The following is a 21,358-nucleotide window of genomic DNA, read 5'->3' on the forward strand; positions in this document are numbered from 1 at the left end:
ATTAGTGAGAACTGTGAGGGGCTGTGAGGGGAGATGTAAGGGCTGTGAGGGGAGATGTAAGGGCTGTGAGGGGAGATGTAAGGGCTGTGATAGGAGATTGTAAGGGCTGTGAGAGGAGATGTAAGGGCTGTGAGGTGGGATGTAAGGGCTGTGAGGGGAGATTGTAAGGGCTGTGAGGGGAGATGTGAGGGGAGGTGTAAGGGCTGTGAGGGGAGATGTAAGGGCTGTGAGGGGAGATGTAAGGGCTGTGATAGGAGATTGTAAGGGCTGTGAGAGGAGATGTAAGGGCTGTGAGGTGGGATGTAAGGGCTGTGAGGGGAGATTGTAGGGGCTGTGAGGGGAGATGTAAGGGCTGTGAGAGGAGATGTAAGGGCTGTGAGGTGAGATTGTAAGGGCTGTGAGGTGAGATTGTAGGGGCTGTGAGGGGAGATGTAAGGGCTGTGAGAGGAGATGTAAGGGCTGTGAGGTGAGATTGTAAGGGCTGTGAGGGGAGATTGTAAGGGCAGATGTAAGGGCTGAGGGAAGATTGCAAGGGCTGTGAGTGGAGATGTAAGGGCTGTGAGGTGGGATGTAAGGGCTGTGAGGTGGGATGTAAGGGCTGTGAGGGGATATTGTAAGGACTGTGAGGGGAGATTGTAGGGGCTGTGAGGGGAGATGTAAGGGCTGTGAGAGGAGATGTAAGGGATGTGAGGTGAGATTGTAAGGGCTGTGAGGGGAGATTGTAGGGGCTGTGAGGGGAGATGTAAGGGCTGTGAGAGGAGATGTAAGGGATGTGAGGGGAGATTGTAAGGGCTGTGAGAGGAGATGTAAGGGCTGTGAGGTGGGATGTAAGGGTTGTGAGGGGAGATTGTGATGGAAGATTGTAAGGGCTGTGAGGGGAGATTGTAATGGCTGTGAGAGGAGATGTAATGGCTGTGAGGGGAGATTGTAAGGGCAGATGTAAGGGCTGTGAGAAAAGATGTAAGGGCTGTGAGGTGAGATTGTAAGGGCTGTGAGGGGAGATTGTAAGGGCAGATGTAAGGGCTGAGGGAAGATTGCAAGGGCTGTGAGTGGAGATGTAAGGGCTGTGAGGGGTGATGTAAGGGCTGTGAGGGGAGATGTAAAGGCTGTGAGGGGAGATTGTAAGGGCTGTGAGAGGAGATGTAAGGGCTGTGAGGTGGGATGTAAGGGTTGTGAGGGGAGATTGTGATGGGAGATTGTAAGGGCTGTGAGGGGAGATTGTAAGGGCTGTGAGGGGAGATTGTAATGGCTGTGAGAGGAGATGTAAGGGATGTGAGGGGAGATTGTAAGGGCAGATGTAAGGGCTGTGAGAAAAGATTATAAGGGCTGTGAGGAGATGTAAGGGCTGTGAGGGGAGATTGTAAGGGCAGATGTAAGGGCTGAGGGAAGATTGTAAGGGCTGTGAGGGGAGATTGTAAGGGCTGTGAGGGGAGATTGTAAGGGCTGTGAGAGGAGATGTAAGGGCTGTGAGGTGGGATGTAAGGGCTGTGAGGGGAGACTGTAAGGGCAGATGTAAGGGCTGTGAGGAAAGATCGTAAGGGCTGTGAGGAGATGTAAGGGCTGTGAGGGGAGATTGTAAGGGCTGTGAGGGGAGATTGTAAGGGCAGATATAAGGGCTGAGGGAAGATTGTAAGGGCTGTGAGAGGAGATGTAAGGACTGTGAGGGGAGATTGTAAGGGCTGTGAGAGGAGATGTAAGGACTGTGAGGGGAGATTGTAAGGGCTGTGAGGGGAGATTGTAAGGGCTGTGAGGTGGGATTGTAAAGGATATAGAAATACTAAAAGGTGGTTAATTAAGAAAGGGGCTGTGCTTTGTCATGGATAATGAAGGCTGGCAGCCCCTGTAGAGAGAAGGAGGGAGAAAAATCTTTACAGATTAAAAGCTTGAGTTTTAATGGACTCAACCCAACTCCCTTTCCCACTGTAGGTATGGGGGCTCAGGAGGGCTGTCTGTACGGCTGGAGAGGAGGGGTTGGATGTATGGTTGTAAGGTGGTGCTGGCTGGTGTATTGTACGGTGGTTGTTGTGTACCATGTAATGTAGGTAGTTGTGGAACATGATGTGCTTTTATCCTCTAGATCTGACAGACTCCGCAGGGGACAGACAAGTGGACTTACAGCCTCTCCCAAGGGAGTGTGTGTGTGTGTTTATTCAGGAACCTCCTCACTCACTCCCATGATAATTGTCATGCACGGCTGTTGTCTTCATAATTCAGAAAATCCCTGACTGCATTTTTTTTTTAAAATCTCACTTTAATAACCTTGAATTTCATACTCCTGCTATTCAAAATTCTTCTCCCTGCTGTCTTTTCTTTGTCCAGGTTTTTCCATTAGTTTGCTATATAGAATGTACGATGGTGAAAATGTACACACAAAAAAGGGCCAAATTGAAACTATGATTATAAAAGACTATATGATGGAGATTTTCAATACAATAAAATAATCTTTCAATTTAAAATCATTGTGAAAGCTTCTCTAATACACAATTCTTCCCTGTGCCTTTGTCTACAATACTGACAAAATCATTTCTACAGAGTTTGGAAATAATGTACTAGTGCTTTCAGTTTCTTCATTTCATACAGCACTACTGTACCATCATACTGGCCTTGACTTGTAATCATGAAACACACACAAGGACACATACCCTCTTTCCCACACACACGCACGCACACACACAAAAACACAACTGAGATGACAATTAATATACATTTTATCAAGTATGCCAGATTGAACTGAATTTGATATGTCCCAAAATAAAAAACTACAGCTCTTGTCCTGATTTCTAAAAACTACATCTCCCAATATCCCGGGTGTTCATAATCACTACAGTTTTACATGTACAGTCGGAGTCCACCATTTATTGGAATCTTGTAGGCTAAGGGGCTAAAGTGCATGATCAAGGTGACTGGCGACAGAGTCACTAACACAGTAGGCACTTAGTGACAGAAATTCTGTTAGGTTGGCTGGTAGACTGTGCATAGTGTTCAGTGTGCTATTCTCTTCTGATTGGGTGAAAGTTAGGAAGTTAAGGAAGATAGTTAAGAGTACTGCTGAGTGAATTTCTGGTGGAACTCTTTTACTTTAGCCAGTAAGATCTTCAGCTTGTCTGTGGGCGGCAGAATGGTCATCCTGGAACGAGGGAAAGAGGAAGAGAGAGAGAGAAAGGGAACTTTGAACGAAATACAGGGCATTGGAAACTAAAGGCCATATATACTATTTTTCTGTTGCATACATTTCTACCTTGTTAGGTATATCAAAAAGGGAAATTATACCCATCTCAGGATGTGAAAGGCTGTGGTAAAATGTTTGAGCAAACTGGGTTGTCCAGACCTGAAGTGGTAGGTGCCGTCCTTCTGTCCGAAGCCACTTCCTGGGACCAGACAGATGCCAGTCTCCTCCAACAGATTCATACAGTAGAACATGTCTGGAGCCTGGCCAAGCGCCTGGGGGGAGAGAGAGAGAGACAAAGAGGAAAAGAGGTATTACAGTGGGATGGCACATACAGTACTGGTCAAAAGTTTGGACACACCTACTCATTCAAGGGTTTTTCTTTATTTTTACTATTTTCTACATTGTAGAATAATAGTGAAGACATCAACACTATGAAAAAACACATGGAATCATGTAGTAAACAAAAAAGTGTTAAACAATTCAAAATACAGTATATTTTAGATTTGAGATTCTTCAAAGTAGCCACCATTTGCCTTGAAGACAGCTTTGCACACGCTTGGCATTCTCTCAACCAGCTTCATGGAATGCATTTCAATTAACAGGTGTGCTTTGTTAAAAGTTAATTTGTGGAATTTCTTTCCTTCTTAATGGATATGACCCATCAGTTGTGTTGTGACAAGGTAGGGGTGGTATACAGAAGATTTGGTAAAATACCAAGTCCATATTATGGCAAGAACAGCTCAAATAAGCAAAGAGAAACAACGGTCTATCATTACTTTAAGACATGAAGGTCAGTCAATCCGGAACATTTCAAGAACTTTGAAAGTTTCTTCAAGTGCAATCGCAAAAACTATCAAGCGCTATGATGAAACTGGTTCTCATGAGGACCACCACAGGAAAGGAAGACCCAGAGATACCTCTGCTGCAGAGGATACGTTCATTAGAGTTACCAGCCTCAGAAATTGCAGCTCAAATAAATGCTGCCCAGAGTTCAAGTAACAGACACATCTCAACATCAACTGTTCAGAGGAGACTGCAGGAATCAGGACTTCATAGTCGAATTGCTGCAAAGAAACCACTACTAAAGACACCAATAAGAAGAAGAGACTTGCTTGAGCCAAGAAACACCAGCAATGAACATTAGACCAGTGGAAATCTGTCCTTTGGTCTGACGAGTCCAAATTAGAAATGTTTGGTTCCAACCGTCTTTGTGAGACGCAAAGTAGGTGAACGGATGTTCTCCGCATGTGTGGTTCCCACCGTGAAACATGGAGTAGTGATGGTGTGGGGTGCTTTGCTGGTGACACTGTCTATGATTTATTTAGAATTCACAGCATTCTGCAGTGATACACCATCCCATCTGGTTTGCGCTTAGTGGGGCTATCATTTGTTTTTCAACAGGACAATGACCCAACACACCTCCAGGCTGTTTAAGGGCTATTTGACCAAGGAGAGTGATGGAGTGCTGCATCAGATGACCTGGCCTCCACAATCACCTGACCTCAACCCAATTAAGATGGTTTGAGATGAGTTGGACTGCAGAGTGAATGAAAAGCAGCCAACAAGTGCTCAGCATATGTGGGAACTCCTTCAAGACGGTTGGAAAAGCATTCCACGTGTAGCTGGTTGAGAGAATGCCAAGAGTGTGCAAAGCTTTCCTAAAGGCAAAGGATGACTACTTTGAAGAATCTAAAATATTACATATATGTTGATTTGTTTAACACTTGTTTGGTTGCTACATGATTCCATATGTGTTATTTCATAGTTTTGATGTCTTCTACAATGTAGAAAAGAGTAAAAATAAAGAAAAACCCTTGAATGAGTAGGTAGGGGTGTCCAAACTTTTGACTGGTACTGTACATACTGTATACAGGAAACGCATCTCACAATCAAATATATCAACTTAATTGGTGTATTTATTTCAACAGGTGATGGGACCATAAACTCCATAATTATAATTTTCTAATTTCCTGGATTAGTATTTCAGTCCTCAACACCAGAGCTGCTGTGTTGTACATCTACTGAAGAATGGGTTTGTTTCATATGATTGTGTTTTGCAACCATATGAATAATTTGGTAATTGATGTGTATATAATATATATAGTGTAATTGTTGTTTATTCATGTGTATACAGGGCTAGTCCAAAAAAAGGGGGCCCTGGTAAATTATAGTGGTATTAACTGACCTTAGCTTCCTTGATGGATTTCTCTGGTAGGCTGATGTTAGGGAATGAGTACATGGCTCCCTGAACAGGGTTACAGGTGATCCCAGGTACTGTGTTCAGAATCTGCTCTGTCAGTTTAGCCTTCTCTGCCAGGAGACTGAGGGTGGCTGTGCGCTCCTGGACATGGAGAAGAGTGTGTGTGTGTGTGTGTGTGTGTGTGTGTGTGTGTGTGTGTGTGTGTGTGTGTGTGTGTGTGTGTGTGTGTGTGTGTGTGTGTGTGTGTGTGTGTGTGTGTGTGTGTGTGTGTGTGTGTGTGTGTGTTTGTGGTGTGTGTGTGTGCGTGCGTGTGTGGCACACATACACAATCCATGTATCAATTGTCTCAAGGCTTAAACATCCTTCTTTAACATGTCTCCTCCCCTTCATCTACACTGATTGAGGTGGTTTTAACAAGTGACATCAATAATCCCAGCTTTCAGCTGGATTCACCTGGTCAGTCTATGTCAGGGAAAGAGCCAGTGTTCTTAATGTTTTGTATACTCAGTATATATTCAATGTGTGTCCCTGTCAATGTTGACAGTCTGGTATGTAATTTAAGTCAATGTCTGCTTAATGACCATATATCATTACCTTCATGAAGGTGATGTGGGAAGGTTCTCCAGGCTGGGGAGAGTTGACCACGAGGTCCATCAGAGCCTGACCAGGGACGGGGGGACACAGTCTGACCGACACCAGCTTAGAGAGCTGGGCCTGCACCTCCGCGTCCATATTAATCACCTCCATGTAACCCCCACGGAAACCACACCTAGCAGGCAGGAGAAGAGAGAGAGAAATCAGAGACTCAGAAGACACAACTGCACCATATCTACAGGTCTCCCTATTTCTATATTGGTTGTAGTAAGGTCATATAATGGTTGATATTTCAGGTCATGTTAAAGTAATGAGAATGATCTTACTCTCCCATGTAGCACTTGGAGGTGGAGTGGAAGGACGCCAGTTCTACATTGTCAGAGTACTCTGGTCCCAACTCAAAAAGCACCTTCTTAAAGGAATGGAACTGGCAACCCTCCGCATACACATTATCCTGGTACACCTGGAGGAGAGGGACAGAGAGAGAGGGATGTCAGGGGGTAAGAGATGAATGTAGAGGTTAAATTATGTTTATGAGGAGGATGACAAAAAGGTCTGATTGGTTTACCTCATCAGCCATCAGGAAGAGTCGCTCTTTAGCAGCGAATCGGATCACGTCCTCAATACACTGTCTGCTCTGGACCTGACCTATCACAGAGTTGGAGAGGGAAAGGTTCAGAATCATATTAGTAGAACTGGGCATTTTGGTTTCTGTCCAAGTGGGATCTTTGTCCTCTGGCGCCATCTAGTGTCATGACTGGACGGAAAAATTCAACCCCCAGTTAAGCTTGGCTACTTACCAGTGGGGTTACCAGGGTTGATGATGCAGAGGGCTTTGGGGTTGCAGTGCTTCCTGGCCTCCGCTAGGGAGCTCTCTAGCTCACTAAGGTCCATGCTCCAGCACTTCTCCTCGTTCAGGTAGTAGTTGACCTGTACAGCGCCCAACTCAGCCAGGGCAGCCGAGTACAGAGGGTACTGAGGGATGGAGATCATCACCCCTGTCCTCGATGCACCCTCACCACACACCAATAGTTTCAGCATGGTCTAGGAAAGACAGGGGAGAGGAGAAGGGAGTGAGTTGGTAAGCAAATGGTAGGTAATTCATGCAATCAATCAATCAATCAATCAAGAATAATAGGTGATAAAGTTGCTGGGAGATAGACCGACTGATAGATGCACCTCAAGCCTATAATCCTCAAAGCTCTCCTTACGCCTTCCTCTTTATCTGCAGTGAGAATGTTACTTTAAAACACAATTATTTGATTTTGTATTGAGTTCTTACTACGATGCCGTCGCTGGCGCCGGTGGTGAGGTAGACGTTGTCTGGGTCACAGGGTACACCCCCGTCCCGACGCTCGATGTAGCAAGCCACGTCCTGCCGCACACAGTCTATTCCCTGGCTGGCACTGTATGCACCTGAGAGAGAGAGAGAGAGAACTCAATACACTACACTGTATGCACCTGAGAGAGAGAACTCAATACACTACACTGTATGCACCTGAGAGAGAGAGAGAACTCAATACACTACACTGTATGCACCTGAGAGAGAGAACTCAATACACTACACTGTATGCACCTGAGAGAGAGAGAGAACTCAATACACTACACTGTATGCACCTGAGAGAGAGAGAGAACTCAATACACTACACTGTATACACCTGAGAGAGAGAGAGAGAACTCAATACACTACAGTGCTCCAGGACCGGAGTTGGAGGTCATTTCATTGTTTATGCGGTCACCAAAAGGCTAACACAGGCCTATTGGCCAAAACATAATTATATTTTAACTTACATCCTTATAATACACATTCCATCCAGTGCATGAACAACATACCTACACTACCGCCTCCACAAGCATGCAGAATGCGTCGTGCTCTGTTTTTGGCATCCTCTGGAAACATGTTTTCATTCAATAGTTCCGGGTAGGAGCAGAGTGCCAAGACCTTGAGGAGGAAGGGAGGACAGAGAGAGTAAGGTGAGGAACAGGCAGAAGTTGATGTACACAAATCTGCATGAAACACCACATGAATCTGCATGAAAAGGTCACAATGTGTTTTTGCCTTAGAACGGTTTCAAATGATAAAGGAGAATGAAAGACATCCTGTAATCAAAAAGAGAACTGAGGTATTAAATAAATGGTTTGGAACTTAGGGAATAAAAGCAGACCTGTCGGAAGAAGGTGATTGGCTGCTGGCCCATGGCATGGGCGTCACCGATGTTGGCCTTGATGACCTCAGTGAAAGGCTTCTTCAGTCCCTTCAGGACACAGAAACAAGACACAAAACGATGAAAAGACTAGGGCAAGGAAGAAAGAGATGGATGAAGGATTTGCTGGATCCCAGGGGTGTGCAGTGCAGAAATGCAGACCAATACGTTACCTTATTCTTTATAAACCTATAAACTCATACTTAACCATTCAGAACTACTTAATCTGAGTGTGTCCCTCTATAACTAAGACATGAGTATGAGGTCACGTCCTCCTAGACTCCAGCCACGGCTCTAATCTCAGATGTCTCCACTACCTCAGGTAAAGCTAAAGGTGCCCATCTACTGTAGTCATGCTATCAGGAGAACAAACAAGAGCTCTGGAAAAGGCTTGGCATTGGCGTCAGCTATATTTCTCTTTCTGTCTCACTCTCTTTCTCCCTCTCTCTTTCTCCCTCCCTCTCACACACTGTCTCGTTATTTCTCTCCCTCCCTCCTCTCCTCTCCCAACCTCTCTCTCTCTCTCTCAAACAATGTTAGTCGATAGCAAATGCACTGAAATAGACAACCCTGAGTAACAGCCAAACAGCTCTTTATAATTTTCTTTACCAAGTGTTTTTACTTATTCAACTCTCAAGCACAAACACAAAATCAGGTATAGTCTTTTGCAAACATCAAGTATAGTCTTATGCAAACATCAGGTATAGTCTTATGCAAACATCAGGTATAGTCTTATGCAAACATCAGGTATAGTCTTATACAAACATCAGGTATAGTCTTATACAAACATCAGGTATAGTCTTATGCAAACATCAGGTATAGTTTTATGCAAACATCAGGTATAGTCTTATGCAAACATGCATTGGTTCAATACATGCTCTCCACTCCCCTTGCCTTTTGTCCTAAAATGTAGGACATTAGCGCTGTACAAAACATAAAACGGGAGTAATACAATCCAATGTTAGCGGTCTCTGTGAAGGTGTAATGTGTAAAGGGAGGCAGGGTTTGCAAATGATAAGATAAGACACACCTACCTACAAATACATACCACATAATGTGCGTCTACGTGTGTTTGGAAGCAGAGTGGAGGGAGTCAAAACAAGACTCACCTTGAGTGTACAAAACATTAGGAACACTGTCCTAATATTGAGTTGCACCACCTTTTGCCCTCATAACAGCCTCAATGTGTCGGGGCATGGACTCTACAAGGTGTCGAAAGCGTTCCACAGGGATGCTGGCCCATGTTGACTCCAATGCTTCCCACAGTTGTGTCAAGTTGGCTGGATGTCCTTTGGGTGGTGGACCATTAAGATACACACAGGAACTGTTGAGCGTGAAAAACCCAGCAGTGTTCACTCAAACTGGAGCACCTCGCACCTACTACCATACCCCGTTTATAGGCACTTAAATCTTTTGTCTTGACTATTCACCCTCTGAATGGTAAACATACATAATCAATGTCTCCATTGTCTAAAGGCTTGAAAATCCTTCTTTAACCTGTCTCCTTACCTTCATCTACACTGATTTAAGTGAATTTAATTAGTGACATCAATAAGGGTTCATAGCTTTCACCTGGATTCACCTGGTCTGTCTATATCACGGAAAGAACAGGTGCTCATAATGTTTTGTACACTCAGTGTATATTAAAGCAGAGAAAATGCTATCTGGAAAACAAAAAGAGACACATTCCCAGGCTGCCTGAAAGCCTTGTGAAGTGTTGCATCAGCTAGACTCCAGCTGTAGAAACATACAGACGTCAAGTAGTAAAGCAGGTGTCAACTGCAGAGTTTAAAAAAAAAATAGACTCAAAAGCGACATGGAGAATGGTAAAAACTGAATTTGGGGAGGTTTTTAGGGAGTGTGGTGACATTATGTCCTTATAAGCCAATAGAAACAGGGGGTAGCTGTCTGTACCATTTTCTCTGTCCTTATAGGTCAATAAAATGCCACTACTTAGCTACTTCTCTCAGAATACAGTAACGGAGAACAATATGTCAAGCAGTTGAATGTATCAAACTGGCCTTGATGGATGATGGAACTGAACTGGCCAAGAACACAGACTCCTCAGTCAGTGTCCAGATGTTTGGTATTTGACACCCTATATAACAAGATAGACAGCAGTTGGTGGCCTCAAGTGGAACTCATTCAAACTCAGTGGGAAGCAAAGCAGGCCCGCTGTTGTTCTACCCACCAGAGACTTTATCCAATCTAATTGGGCCAGCTGAACCAGCAATGACCACCAAAGTACACAACAGAAGAAGAAAAACTACTACACTCCAATCGGTCACACGACAGAGGTGTTTCTGCAGTCCAGACCAATCACAAACAACAGGGAGAATGACACCCACGGAATACAAAGGATCTCCCATTCCACTCATGCTGAGAGTAGATAGTAGCCTACATTTCACTGCTAACAGATGTGCAAAAAAAGAAAAAAAGTCGGTCCCCAGCATTCATACTAAGAGTAGAGAGTACATACTGTCTGGTTAAAAACATATGTGCAAAAAAACTGGGAACTTTCTAAAATGTCCTAAGAAGCTTCCTAAGAAGGAATTTTATCTCAGCAGGGCTTTTTAAATTGTCACAGATTAAGAACACCTAGCAGACCGACCCCTTGTTGACACATACACTGATTAAGTCCTATGGCTTGTCAGAGTGCTGTCTATTGCATGTTCTTTGTAAGATGATTGAGACTAGCCTACGGTTGATGTTGTCCTCTCTCTAATGCTTAACTCTGTTCTCTAGTGTTTTTTGCTCTTTCTGCACGTGTACGTTTATTTGCCTCTCCTTTTCTGTCTCTGACAAGTAGCATTGTAATTGGTCTGGCAAAACAAATTTGAAGCCTGGCCAAAGAAAGTGACATCATTATGGATTCTAGTTTACTCTTCAAGGCAGGAGATGTAACATGATGTCTTTCATTCATTAAAGAAAGCGACAGCGTGCTGTGCTATTGCACAATCTTCCCGCAGTCTCCACGGTTACCCCTGAGGATGTAGAAGGCATCTCCGTGGGCCTCTAGCCTGGTCCTAGATCTGTTGTGACTAGGAGTTGGTAAGACAGCAAAAACAGATCTGTGAACAAACTAGTGGGCCTTTTGTTCACCGTTCATCAGCCAACCGATGAGCAAGGAACAAAAGCTCTGACTGACATGATTTGGGCTGGATTTGTTGATGTGACGTTGTTTTGCTCACACTGTTTTTTCTCTTTCTGCTTGGCTAAGAGGGGAATGAACTAATGATGACCATTTAAGTCGTCTCAGGTATCAGAACATTTTCCTGAACTTTATCTGCACCTGAAACACTGCAGTTCCTCTGAGCCCTCAAAAAAGGTTTGTATGTTAGTAAGACAACATAGAGACAGGGTGAAAAGAGGATAGAGAGAGAGCAGATTTTGTTGAAAGTGTGTGTTCTTTCCTTACCTAGTTTAGATAAAGGCAAGCAAGTGAATGTAAGCTTTGTGCCCTGTTTTCACATACAAGCCTAACACTCACCAGAGCTCAGTTTAAAAAGCAGGTATTCTTAGTTACAAAAGACTGGTTTGGCCCAGCTATACTTGGAAGAGTCTACAGATAGACTACACCTGATACAGCACATGGTTTGTGTGTTAGTTGGATATTTGGATGTCCCCATACATAACAAAACACACATTGTTTCTATTTCTAGGTGCTCAGTATGACATAACGATGTAATAACTTATTGGGAAACCCCTGAGGTAGGCTCCTGAATGACCAACCTGCCCCAAAGCCAGGTAGGTTCCTGAATGACCAACCTGCCCCAAAGCCAGGTAGGTTCCTGAATGACCAACCTGCCCCAAAGCCAGGTAGGTTCCTGAATAACCAACCTGCCCCAAAGCCAGGTAGACTCCTGAATGACCAACCTGCCCCAAAGCCAGGTAGACTCCTGAATGACCAACCTGCCCAAAAGCCAGGTAGGTTCCTGAATGACCAACCTGCCCCAAAGCCAGGTAGGCTCCTGAATGACCAACCTGCCCCAAAGCCAGGTAGACCGCTGAATGACCAACCTGCCCCAAAGCCAGGTAGACTCCTGAATGACCAACCTGCCCCAAAGCCAGGTAGGTTCCTGAATGACCAACCTGCCCCAAAGCCAGGTAGACTCCTGAATGACCAACCTGCCCCAAAGCCAGGTAGACTCCTGAATGACCAACCTGCCCCAAAGCCAGGTAGGCTCCTGAATGACTAACCTGCCCCAAAGCCAGGTAGGCTCCTGAATGACCAACCTGCCCCAAAGCCAGGTAGACTCCTGAATGACCAACCTGCCCCAAAGCCAGGTCCTGGTTGCTTGGGGTGTTTGAGGATGAGTCAGAACAAATAAAAGAGTAAATCCATGAAGATTACGTTTTGCATTTTGGTAAAGCCATAGGGCCGTCTGGCAAAGGTCACCATAGACCATATGGCAGTCTCTCCACCCCCCTACCCAGCTAGAGAATGCTCTCTCTCAAACACAGAGACACTTCAATCTTTTTCCTAGAAATAGCACTCAGATTGGGCCACTTTGCACACTACACTGGAATCAGTAAACTATCTCTGGGTTTCCTTGTCAACCCCTGAAAGCAAGAGGGGATGGGGCAGGTAAGGATTACACTTATGGGATATTATCGGATCTTTATGGAGCAAGTGAAACAGTATAGCTTCCGTCCCTCTCCTCGCCCCTACCTGGGCACAAATCAGGGACCCTCTGCACACATCGACAACAGCCACCCTCCGAAGCATCGTTACCCATCGCTCCACAAAAGCCGCGGCCCTTGCAGAGCAAGGGCAACAACTACTTCAAGATCTCAGAGCGCGTGATGTCACCGATTGAAAAGCTATTAGCGCGCACCCCGCTAACTAGCTAGCCATTTCACATCGGTTACAGAAGTAGATTACCGACCGAGGGGCCCCCATTGATTTTGTGTGTCATTCTCAATCAGATATCATATTAAAACCATTTCTCATATTAAAAATGCTAACATGTCTCTCCACCCTATGGCAGAAGTTGTAGAATTGCAGTAACATTTCTGTAAAACTGCAAATCATTCTCTTCACCCGATGGTGGGGAAAGAATGACATTTTACTAAGGGCCCCCAAAAGGCTGAGGCCGGCTCCGACTGCATGTGTGGGTATGGATGTGGGTACACAGACCCACGAGCAACTAAAGCCCCTCATGATGAGTTCAGATTTTTTTGTGGCCACTACCCCCATCAGTGTTTCCCATCTCTGGTCTAGATCATTCACCCATTTCACATAACAAATGTCACAGGACTGCAGGGGGGATATAGGAGTGATGAGTTATTGCTTTTAAAGGAGACAGTGGTATTGGTCTGGGGTAAAGTGAGGATTTGACCTCTGACCTCTGATGATAGATGACATACTGTACGACATTGTGAGGTCAGACGTTTAAATAGAGCTGATGTAAAAACAGACCACAGACTGAACTGAATCTCTCAGTTTTCTGTTTGACTTGTGGACTTTGACCTGAATCTTTCTCAGCTCAGAGAACAACTCTGATACTGTATAACAGAGAACAAACAGTGACAAGGGCGAGAGAGACACAGAGGTAGAGGGCGAGGGCGATGGAGAGAGAGACACAGAGACAGAGGGTGAGGGAGAGACACAGAGACAGAGGGCGAGGGAGAGACACAGAGACAGAGGGTGAAGGAGAGAGAGACACAGAGACAGAGGGTGAAGGAGATAGAGACACAGAGGGTGAGGGAGAGAGAGACACAGAGACAGAGGGTGAGGGAGAGACAGAGACAGAGGGTGAATGTGATGGAGAGAGAGACACAGAGACAGAGGGTGAAGGAGAGACACAGAGACAGAGGGTGAAGGAGAGACACAGAGACAGAGGGTGAAGGAGAGACACAGAGACAGAGGGTGAAGGAGGGAGAGACACAGAGACAGAGGGTGAGGGAGAGAGAGACAAGGAGGGTGAGGGAGAGAGAGACACAGAGACAGAGGGAGAGAGACACAGAGACAGAGGGAGAGAGAGACAAAGGGTGAGTGAGAGAGAGAGACAGAGACAGAGGGTGAGGGAGAGAGAGAGACACATAGACAGAGGGTGAGAGAGACACAGAGACAGAGGGAGAGAGACAGAGTTTGAGGGAGAGAGAGAGAGGCAAAGGGTGAGGGAGAGAGAGAGACAGAGGGTGAGGGAGATAGAGACACAGAGACAGAGGTGAGGGTCAATCTGCCTGCCTTCAAAATCAACAGATGACCAACAGAAGGCTCAACAAACTTGAAAAAATGTAAACTAACCTTCAAGGTAGTAGACTTTGGCAGGAGGGCGACACACTGGGTGTGTGAGCAAATGTACCCAAAAAGTCTAGATTTTGGTGAACAGTTAGACTGGAGGGCAAAGGGAAGTGCAAGCACATGACAAGAGTTGCTAAAGTCATTGTAAACCAGTTATTGCACAACTAGTACAAGGCTACACACAAATGGGATTCACAAGATCAAAATGTGATTTATCCAAGTGAAATGGAAAGAGAAAGGGAAAGGGGGATACCTAGTCAGTTGTACAATTGAATGCATTCAACTGAAATGTGTTTACTGCACTTAACCTAACCCCTCTGAATCAGAGAGGTGCGGGGTAGAGGTTGACCGATTAATCGGAATGGCCGATTAATTAGGCCCGATTTCAAGTTTTCATAACAATCGGAAATCGGTATTTTTGGACACTGATTTGGCCTATTTTTTTATTTTTTATTTTTTTATTACACCTTTAGTTAATTTTCAATGACGGCCTAGGAACGGTGGGTTAACTGCCTCGTTCAGGGGCAGAACGACAGACTTTCTTAACTCCCGAGATTAGGCTGGTGTAACCGATGTGAAATGGCTAGTTAGTTAGCGGGGTGCACGCTAATAGCATTTCAAACGTCATTCGCTCTGAGATTTGGAGTGGTTGTTCCCCTTGCTCTGCATAGGTAAAGCTGCTTCGAGGGTAGCTGTTGTCGTTGTGTTCTTGGTTCGAACCCAGGTAGGAGCAAGGAGAGGGACGGAAGCTATACTGTTACACTGGCAATACTAAAGTGCCTATAAGAAATTAGTCAAAGGTTAATGAAATACAAATGGTATAGAGAGAAATAGTCCTATAATTCCTATAATAACTTCAACCTAAAACTTCTTACCTGGGAATATTGAAGACTCATGTTAAAAGGAACCAGCAGCTTTCATATGTTCTCATGTTATGAGCAAGGAACTTAAACGTTAGCTTTCTTACATGGCACATATTGCACTTTTACTTTCTTCTCCAGCACTTTGTTTTTGCATTATTTAAACCAAATTGAACATGTTTCATTATTTATTTGAGGCTAAATTGATTTTATTGATGTATTATATTAAGTTAAAATAAGTGTTCATTCAGTATTGTTGTAATTGTCATTATTACAAATAAAACATTTAAAAAATCATCCGATTAATCGGTATCAGGTTTTTTTTGTCCTCCAATAATCGGTATCGGTGTTGAAAAATCATAATCGGTCGACCTCTAGTGCGGGGGGGGCTGCCATAATCTTCCTCCTCTTCGGCACCCAGGGAACAGTGGGTTAACTGCCTTGCTCAGGGCAGAATGACAGATTTTTACCTGTGAGTAATTATTGAGCTTCCGGTCTCAGTGAAAGAAAAGGTACTCAACAGGAATTCTAATCAAATCAAATTTTATTTATCACATGTGCTGAATACAACAGGTGTAAACCTTAGCGTGAAATGTGTACTTACAAACTCTTATTTTCTTAAAACTACATTGTTGGTTAAGAAAATATTTACTAAATAAACTAAAGTAAAACAATTAACACAATAAAATGACAATAACAAGGCTATATACAGGGGGTACTGGTACCGTGTCAATGTGCGGGGGCACTGGTTAGTCGAGGTAATTGAGGTAACATGTACATGTAGGTAGGGGTAAAAGTGACTAGGCAATCAGGATATATAATAAACAGAGTAGCAGCAGCATATGTGAAGTGTGTGAAAGTGTGTCCACAGTATGTGTGAGTGTGTGTGAATCCAGCCACCCAAGTCGTAGACTGTTCTCTCTGTTACCACACGGCAAGCGGTACCGGAGTGCCAAGTCGACAGTTAAATTACATTTCCTGAAATTCTGTACATTTTGACATTGCTTATAACATAAGCAATGTCAAACATAACATGTTCATATGCTATCTGGGGGCCCCCTGACCTCCAGTGGGCACCCAACCAAAATATATATATATAGTAACTAACTTTATGTCCTGAATACAAAGCGCAACCTAAAACACAAGGCCAAGTATACACTGGAGTGGCTTACCAAGATGACATTGAATGTTCCTGAGTGACCTAGTTACAGTTTTGACATAAATCGGCTTGGAAATCTATGGCAAGACTTGAAAATGGCTGTCTAGCAATGAACAATAACCAACTTGACAGAGCTAGAAGAATTTTCAAAATAAGAATGTGCAAATATTGTACAATCCAGGTGTGCAAAGCTCTTAGAGACTGTAATCGCTGCCAAAGGTGATTCTAACATGTATTGTATAACATGTATAACATGTATAACTCAGGGGGGTTAATACTTATGTAATGAAGATATATTTGTGTTTTATTTTTCATAATTTCTTTGCAAATGTTAGAATTGTTCTTCCACTTTCAAATTACAGTGTATTTTGTGTAGATCATTGACAAAAAAATGACAATGAAATCCATTTTAATCTCACATTTTAACACAACACAATATGGAAAAATTCTAGGGGTGTGAATACTTTCTGAAGAACTGTATATATTGTGGAAATTTCGCCTATGGATCAGATGTTGTCATAACAGATCTGTGGCAAAGCGGTGATGGCAAACGAACTTGGTACAGGGATATACAGTATCAGTCAAAAGTTTGGACACACCTACTCATTCAAGGGTTTTTCTTTATTTGTACTATTTTTTACATTGTAGAATAATAGTGAGTGAAGACATCAAAACTATGAAATAACAATATCATGTAGTAACCAAAAAAAGTGTAAAACAAATCTAAATATATTTTATATTTGAGATTCTTCTAAGTAGCCACCATTTGCCTTGATGACAGCTTTGCACACTCTTGGCATTCTTTCAACCAGCTATATGAGGAAGGCTTTTCCAACAGTCTTGAAGGAGTTCCCACATATGCTGAGCACTTGTTGGCTGCTTTTTCTTCACTCTGCAGTCCAACTCATCCCAAACCATCACAATTGGGTTGAGATCAGGTGATTGTGGAGGCCAGGTCATCTGATACAGAACCATCACTCTCCTTATTGGTCAAATAGCCCTTACCGTGGCGGAGATCTTTGTGGGCTATACTCGGCCTTGTCTCAGGATGGTAAGTTGGTGGTTGAAGATATCCTTCTAGTGGTGTGGGGGCTGTGCTTTGGCAAAGTGGGTGGGGTCTCTTCTTATTATTGGTGTCCTTTAGTAGTGTTTTTTTGCAGCAATTCAACCATGAAAGCCTGATTCACGCAGTCTCCTCTGAAGACTTGATGTTGAGATGTGTCTGTTACTTAAACTTTGTGAAGGATTTATTTGGGCTGCAATTTCTGGGGTGCAGTTAACTCTAATGACTTTATCCTCTACAGCAGAGGTAACTCTGGTCTTCCTTTCCTGTGGCTGTCCTCATGAGAGCCAGTTTCATCATAGCACTTGATGGTTATCTGACTGCACTTGAAGAAACTTTCAAAGTTATAGAAATGTTCTAAATTGACTGAGATTCATGTCTTAAAGTAAGGATGGACTGTTGTTTCCCATTGCTTATTTGAGCTGTTCTTTCCATAATATGGACTTGGTCTTTTACCAAATAGGGCTATCTTCTGTATGCCACCCCTACCTTGTCACAAAACAAGTGATTGGCTCAAACACATTAAAAAGGAAAGAAATTCCACAAACTAATACTTTTTTTATTACTACATGATTCCATATGTGTTATTTCATAGTTTTGATGTCTTCACTATTATTCTACAATGTAGACAATCGTAAAAATAAAGAAAAACCATGGAATAATTAGGTGTGTCCAAACTTTTGACAGGTACTGTACATAATTTGTACATGCAAATCTGATTGGAATCAGCGTTTGATTATTTAAATAATCAGTCTCAATTTAACTTCAGAGTTGCTTTTTTCTTTCTTATGGCATTTACAGGGACATCTTTAGCCAGTGACAGGCCACCAAAATCGTCTCGTCACATATATTACGCAAGTTTCACAAGCGTGTCACTCTGCTACAGTTGCAATTTCAGAAAAGCAGAGCCAGTGAGGCCACAGGAGAGTAGTGTCCAGTTAGGTTAAAAGTCAGACTGGTGCAGTGAGTCTAGGTGAAATACTGACAATGCATGGGACAGTGTCAGAGATTGCTTTCCCACTTTGAAAACTGCAATATATTTCGAACTGAGAGAAACTAATCATTTGCGTGTAGGGTAGTCTAAATCACAATATGATTTAATTAATAACGTTTATTTTAAGCATACCTCTCTCAGCTCTTTCTCGATCTGCATGGCGCGCTGTACAATGGGTCCGCGCACCGCATACTCGACGTTCTTCACCCTGGGGTTCATGGTGTCGATGGTCAACACCTTGTCCCGGGAGAACACTCCATTCTCGGTCATTTTCTCTTGGGCAAGTCCACGCCGCCGTTCGCTGACTCCTAAAGGTGCTATACTCTGGGGGGAAAAAGGTGACAGCTGAGAGGGAATCAGCATTGAGCGGACCCCAGAGACGAGGTACCCCGCGGGGTATTGCGCCCCGCCGCCGAAAAACCATACATTTCCTCCGTTCAAAACGCTCACGCTTCTGGATGGTAACATTTGTCCTATGCGCGAAGCAGACATGTTACAATATTCTATCTCTTTAGCTGTGAAGTGCTGCGACCCCTCTACGCTCAATGAATGCACACACACAGACAACTGTTTGTGCAGTTGGCTTAAAAAAATGTTTTAAAAAGTCAACCAGGGCTTTGAACCTTACAATTACGATAGAATGAGGTGAGTTTTTTTTATTCAGGGGAAGTGATAGAAGATCTGTTTCCCCAACTCGTTATTCACAGATTGGTGCACTCTTTTCTCTTCTGCACACCGCACACATTGTAACATTACTCCCCCATACACCCCTTTTGTGAGTTGAATCCAACCTGCATCCCCATTTGCCTACGCACGGATAAATTGTCAGTCAGGATCGGATCTCCGGTTACCGAGACGACAGACACAATCGATAAGCCAATGCGAGGAGACCGGGCGCAGCTTCAAACTTGCTCCCTTTCCATGGAATTCCCTCTCTGTCGTTTGTTAACACACACCCGGCAGCGCACTCTAGACTACTGGGAGGAGACTGCTGACCAGGCCATTCTGCAGACATTTTGCGCAACTCCTCCTAATTGAACTCAAGCCGTTCTCCCACTGCTTGTAGCGCAGCATATTTACACGAAATGTGCACTGTGCTCAACTGGTTTGCTCAACTGGTGAAGTTTTAAGGGCCCTCCACACTAGGCTAGTTAAGTTTTAGTGTGAATGACTGAGGTAGATGTTGCTTTATTTATAGCTGATAGTTCTTTAACATAAATGCTCAATTCAAATGATACAGCATTCCTAAATAACCTTTCATATAGACTACTTTCAGTAGGCCTTACCCCCAGTGCAATTTTCCTAATTACATCATTGGGTTGATGAGCATGGTGACAGTGGATAGGAGATCTCCATTGCAACAGTGTGGACAGATTTGTCTCAAAGAACCGGATCAACTATTGACTTACAAAGTTTCAAGTATCAAAGTGGTCTGATAAGGGACATCATTTAGTCAAAGTGATTTAGTTCTGTATTAAGATAGACCGCTGTGCCACTCGGGAGCTCGGGCACTGCATCTCAGTGCTAGAGACATCACTACAGACCCTGGTTAGTTTCCAGGCTGTAGCACAACTGGCAGTGATTGGGAGTCCCATAGGGCGGCGCACAATTGGCCCAGCGTCATCCGGGTTATGATTTGGCTGGGCTAGGCCATCATTGTAAATAATAATTTGTTTTTAACTGACTTGCCTAGTTAAATAAATACATTTTAAAAAGATTGGGAGCTCAGAAAGGAAGCCAGAGTCCAGTTATTTGAGGCCAGTGGTATTCTGACAGAGGAATAGGGTCACATATCAGCTGTCAAACAAACCTGTCTATTTGCTGAAGAAACACAGCATCTGTCCTTCTGCAACACACACCCATACACACACACACCTTTATTATTGCACAACGTATTTCACAATTCAAACACTTTGCTCTCCATACATACTGTACGTCAATATTTGACTATACATTTGTTTTGAGTGCTTTCCATTTAGTCGATTTATATCTTTGCCAAATGTGATTCTATTTTATTCTATTGAACTTGAATTTGAATGTATTTCTTTTTTTTTTTACTTCTATTTGGATTTTTGCCACATAGTTGAGGGATGTACCTGCAAGTAAGCATCTCATTGTACTACAGCATTACCATGACACCAATGGAGAGTCCAGCCATTCAACCTTTCATATCGTCAGTGTTTCCTGGAGAAAACTCCACTGATCATTTCTTCCATGGCCAAACAATCATCCATGAAACAGAATTCAACTTAGTACAAAAGACACACTGAGCACAATGGTTGTAAAAACACAGCAGAGAGCCTAGTAGCAATTGAAAAAGAAGTGTGATTAGATAAGTTGCTTTGTGTGGGCTCTTGAGTGTGTCAACATCATTTTTTCCATACAATGCCTTTCAATATCACCTCCCTTCCCACCCTGGAAATCTATCAGTCACTCAGTTTCAGATACAACCATGCAATTTAGTTACCAAGGGCTATGCTCACAATCAATACATGTATCTTCCAATATGCAGCAGTCCCTATCGTAACTAAATCATTGCACTGTTGAGTTGCATGCATCTAAATGAGGTCCACCACTATATGTGTTACAAGGACAGTATGAGACAGATCCAAATTGTTTTAGACAATTTATTTAAAGACAATTTTCCTGCTTTGCAGTTGGTCTTTCCCTCAATGGCTTGATCCCTGTCCCCAATGGATGTTATATAACTATGGATAACATGTGATCATTAACTAATGTTATGATAGAGTTGTTAATACCTGCTACCGTCTGCATACAATCTGTTAATGGTTTCTTTTGTCCTAACAAGTTTTGCTCAGCACCCTGCCCACTATAGTGATAAAGTCCAAATTTCTCCACCAAAAC

General features: G+C 43.5%; 1 protein-coding gene across 4 annotated transcripts; it reads right to left on the minus strand.

The window, feature by feature from the left end:
* Positions 1-1,801: 1,801 nt before the first annotated feature.
* LOC110530513 (alanine aminotransferase 2-like) lies at positions 1,802-19,597 on the minus strand. 4 transcript variants are annotated; one of them, XM_021613665.2, is made up of 12 exons: positions 19,309-19,597; positions 18,626-18,817; positions 8,129-8,218; positions 7,797-7,905; positions 7,246-7,379; positions 6,764-7,007; positions 6,532-6,611; positions 6,290-6,426; positions 5,964-6,138; positions 5,355-5,510; positions 3,329-3,441; positions 1,802-3,127 (listed from the first exon to the last, which is right to left on the minus strand). In XM_021613665.2, the coding sequence occupies exons 2-12, from the start codon at positions 18,761-18,763 to the stop codon at positions 3,037-3,039; spliced, it is 1,467 nt and encodes a 488-aa protein (XP_021469340.2). In that variant the 5' UTR covers positions 18,764-18,817; positions 19,309-19,597; the 3' UTR covers positions 1,802-3,036. The 4 variants fall into 4 exon arrangements, with proteins under 4 accessions (XP_021469340.2, XP_021469339.2, XP_021469338.2 ...); XM_021613664.2 differs by having other exon boundaries at positions 19,285-19,514; XM_021613663.2 differs by having other exon boundaries at positions 18,626-19,515.
* Positions 19,598-21,358: the final 1,761 nt, after the last annotated feature.

The sequence above is a fragment of the Oncorhynchus mykiss genome, chromosome 8 (assembly GCF_013265735.2).
Source record: "Oncorhynchus mykiss isolate Arlee chromosome 8, USDA_OmykA_1.1, whole genome shotgun sequence".
Classification (NCBI taxonomy): domain Eukaryota; kingdom Metazoa; phylum Chordata; class Actinopteri; order Salmoniformes; family Salmonidae; genus Oncorhynchus; species Oncorhynchus mykiss.

Excerpts from the sequence above, each read along its gene's own strand:
- LOC110530513 (XM_021613663.2), bottom strand. The coding sequence starts at position 18,985 with ATGTCTGCTTCGCGCATAGGACAAATGTTACCATCCAGAAGCGTGAGC. Across the intron at positions 6,612-6,763 it reads CAACCCTGGTAACCCCACTG|GTCAGGTCCAGAGCAGACAG; the intron begins GTAAGTAGCCAA and ends ACTCTGTGATAG. Across the intron at positions 6,139-6,289 it reads TCCAAGTGCTACATGGGAGA|GTGTGGTTTCCGTGGGGGTT; the intron begins GTAAGATCATTC and ends CCTGCCTGCTAG.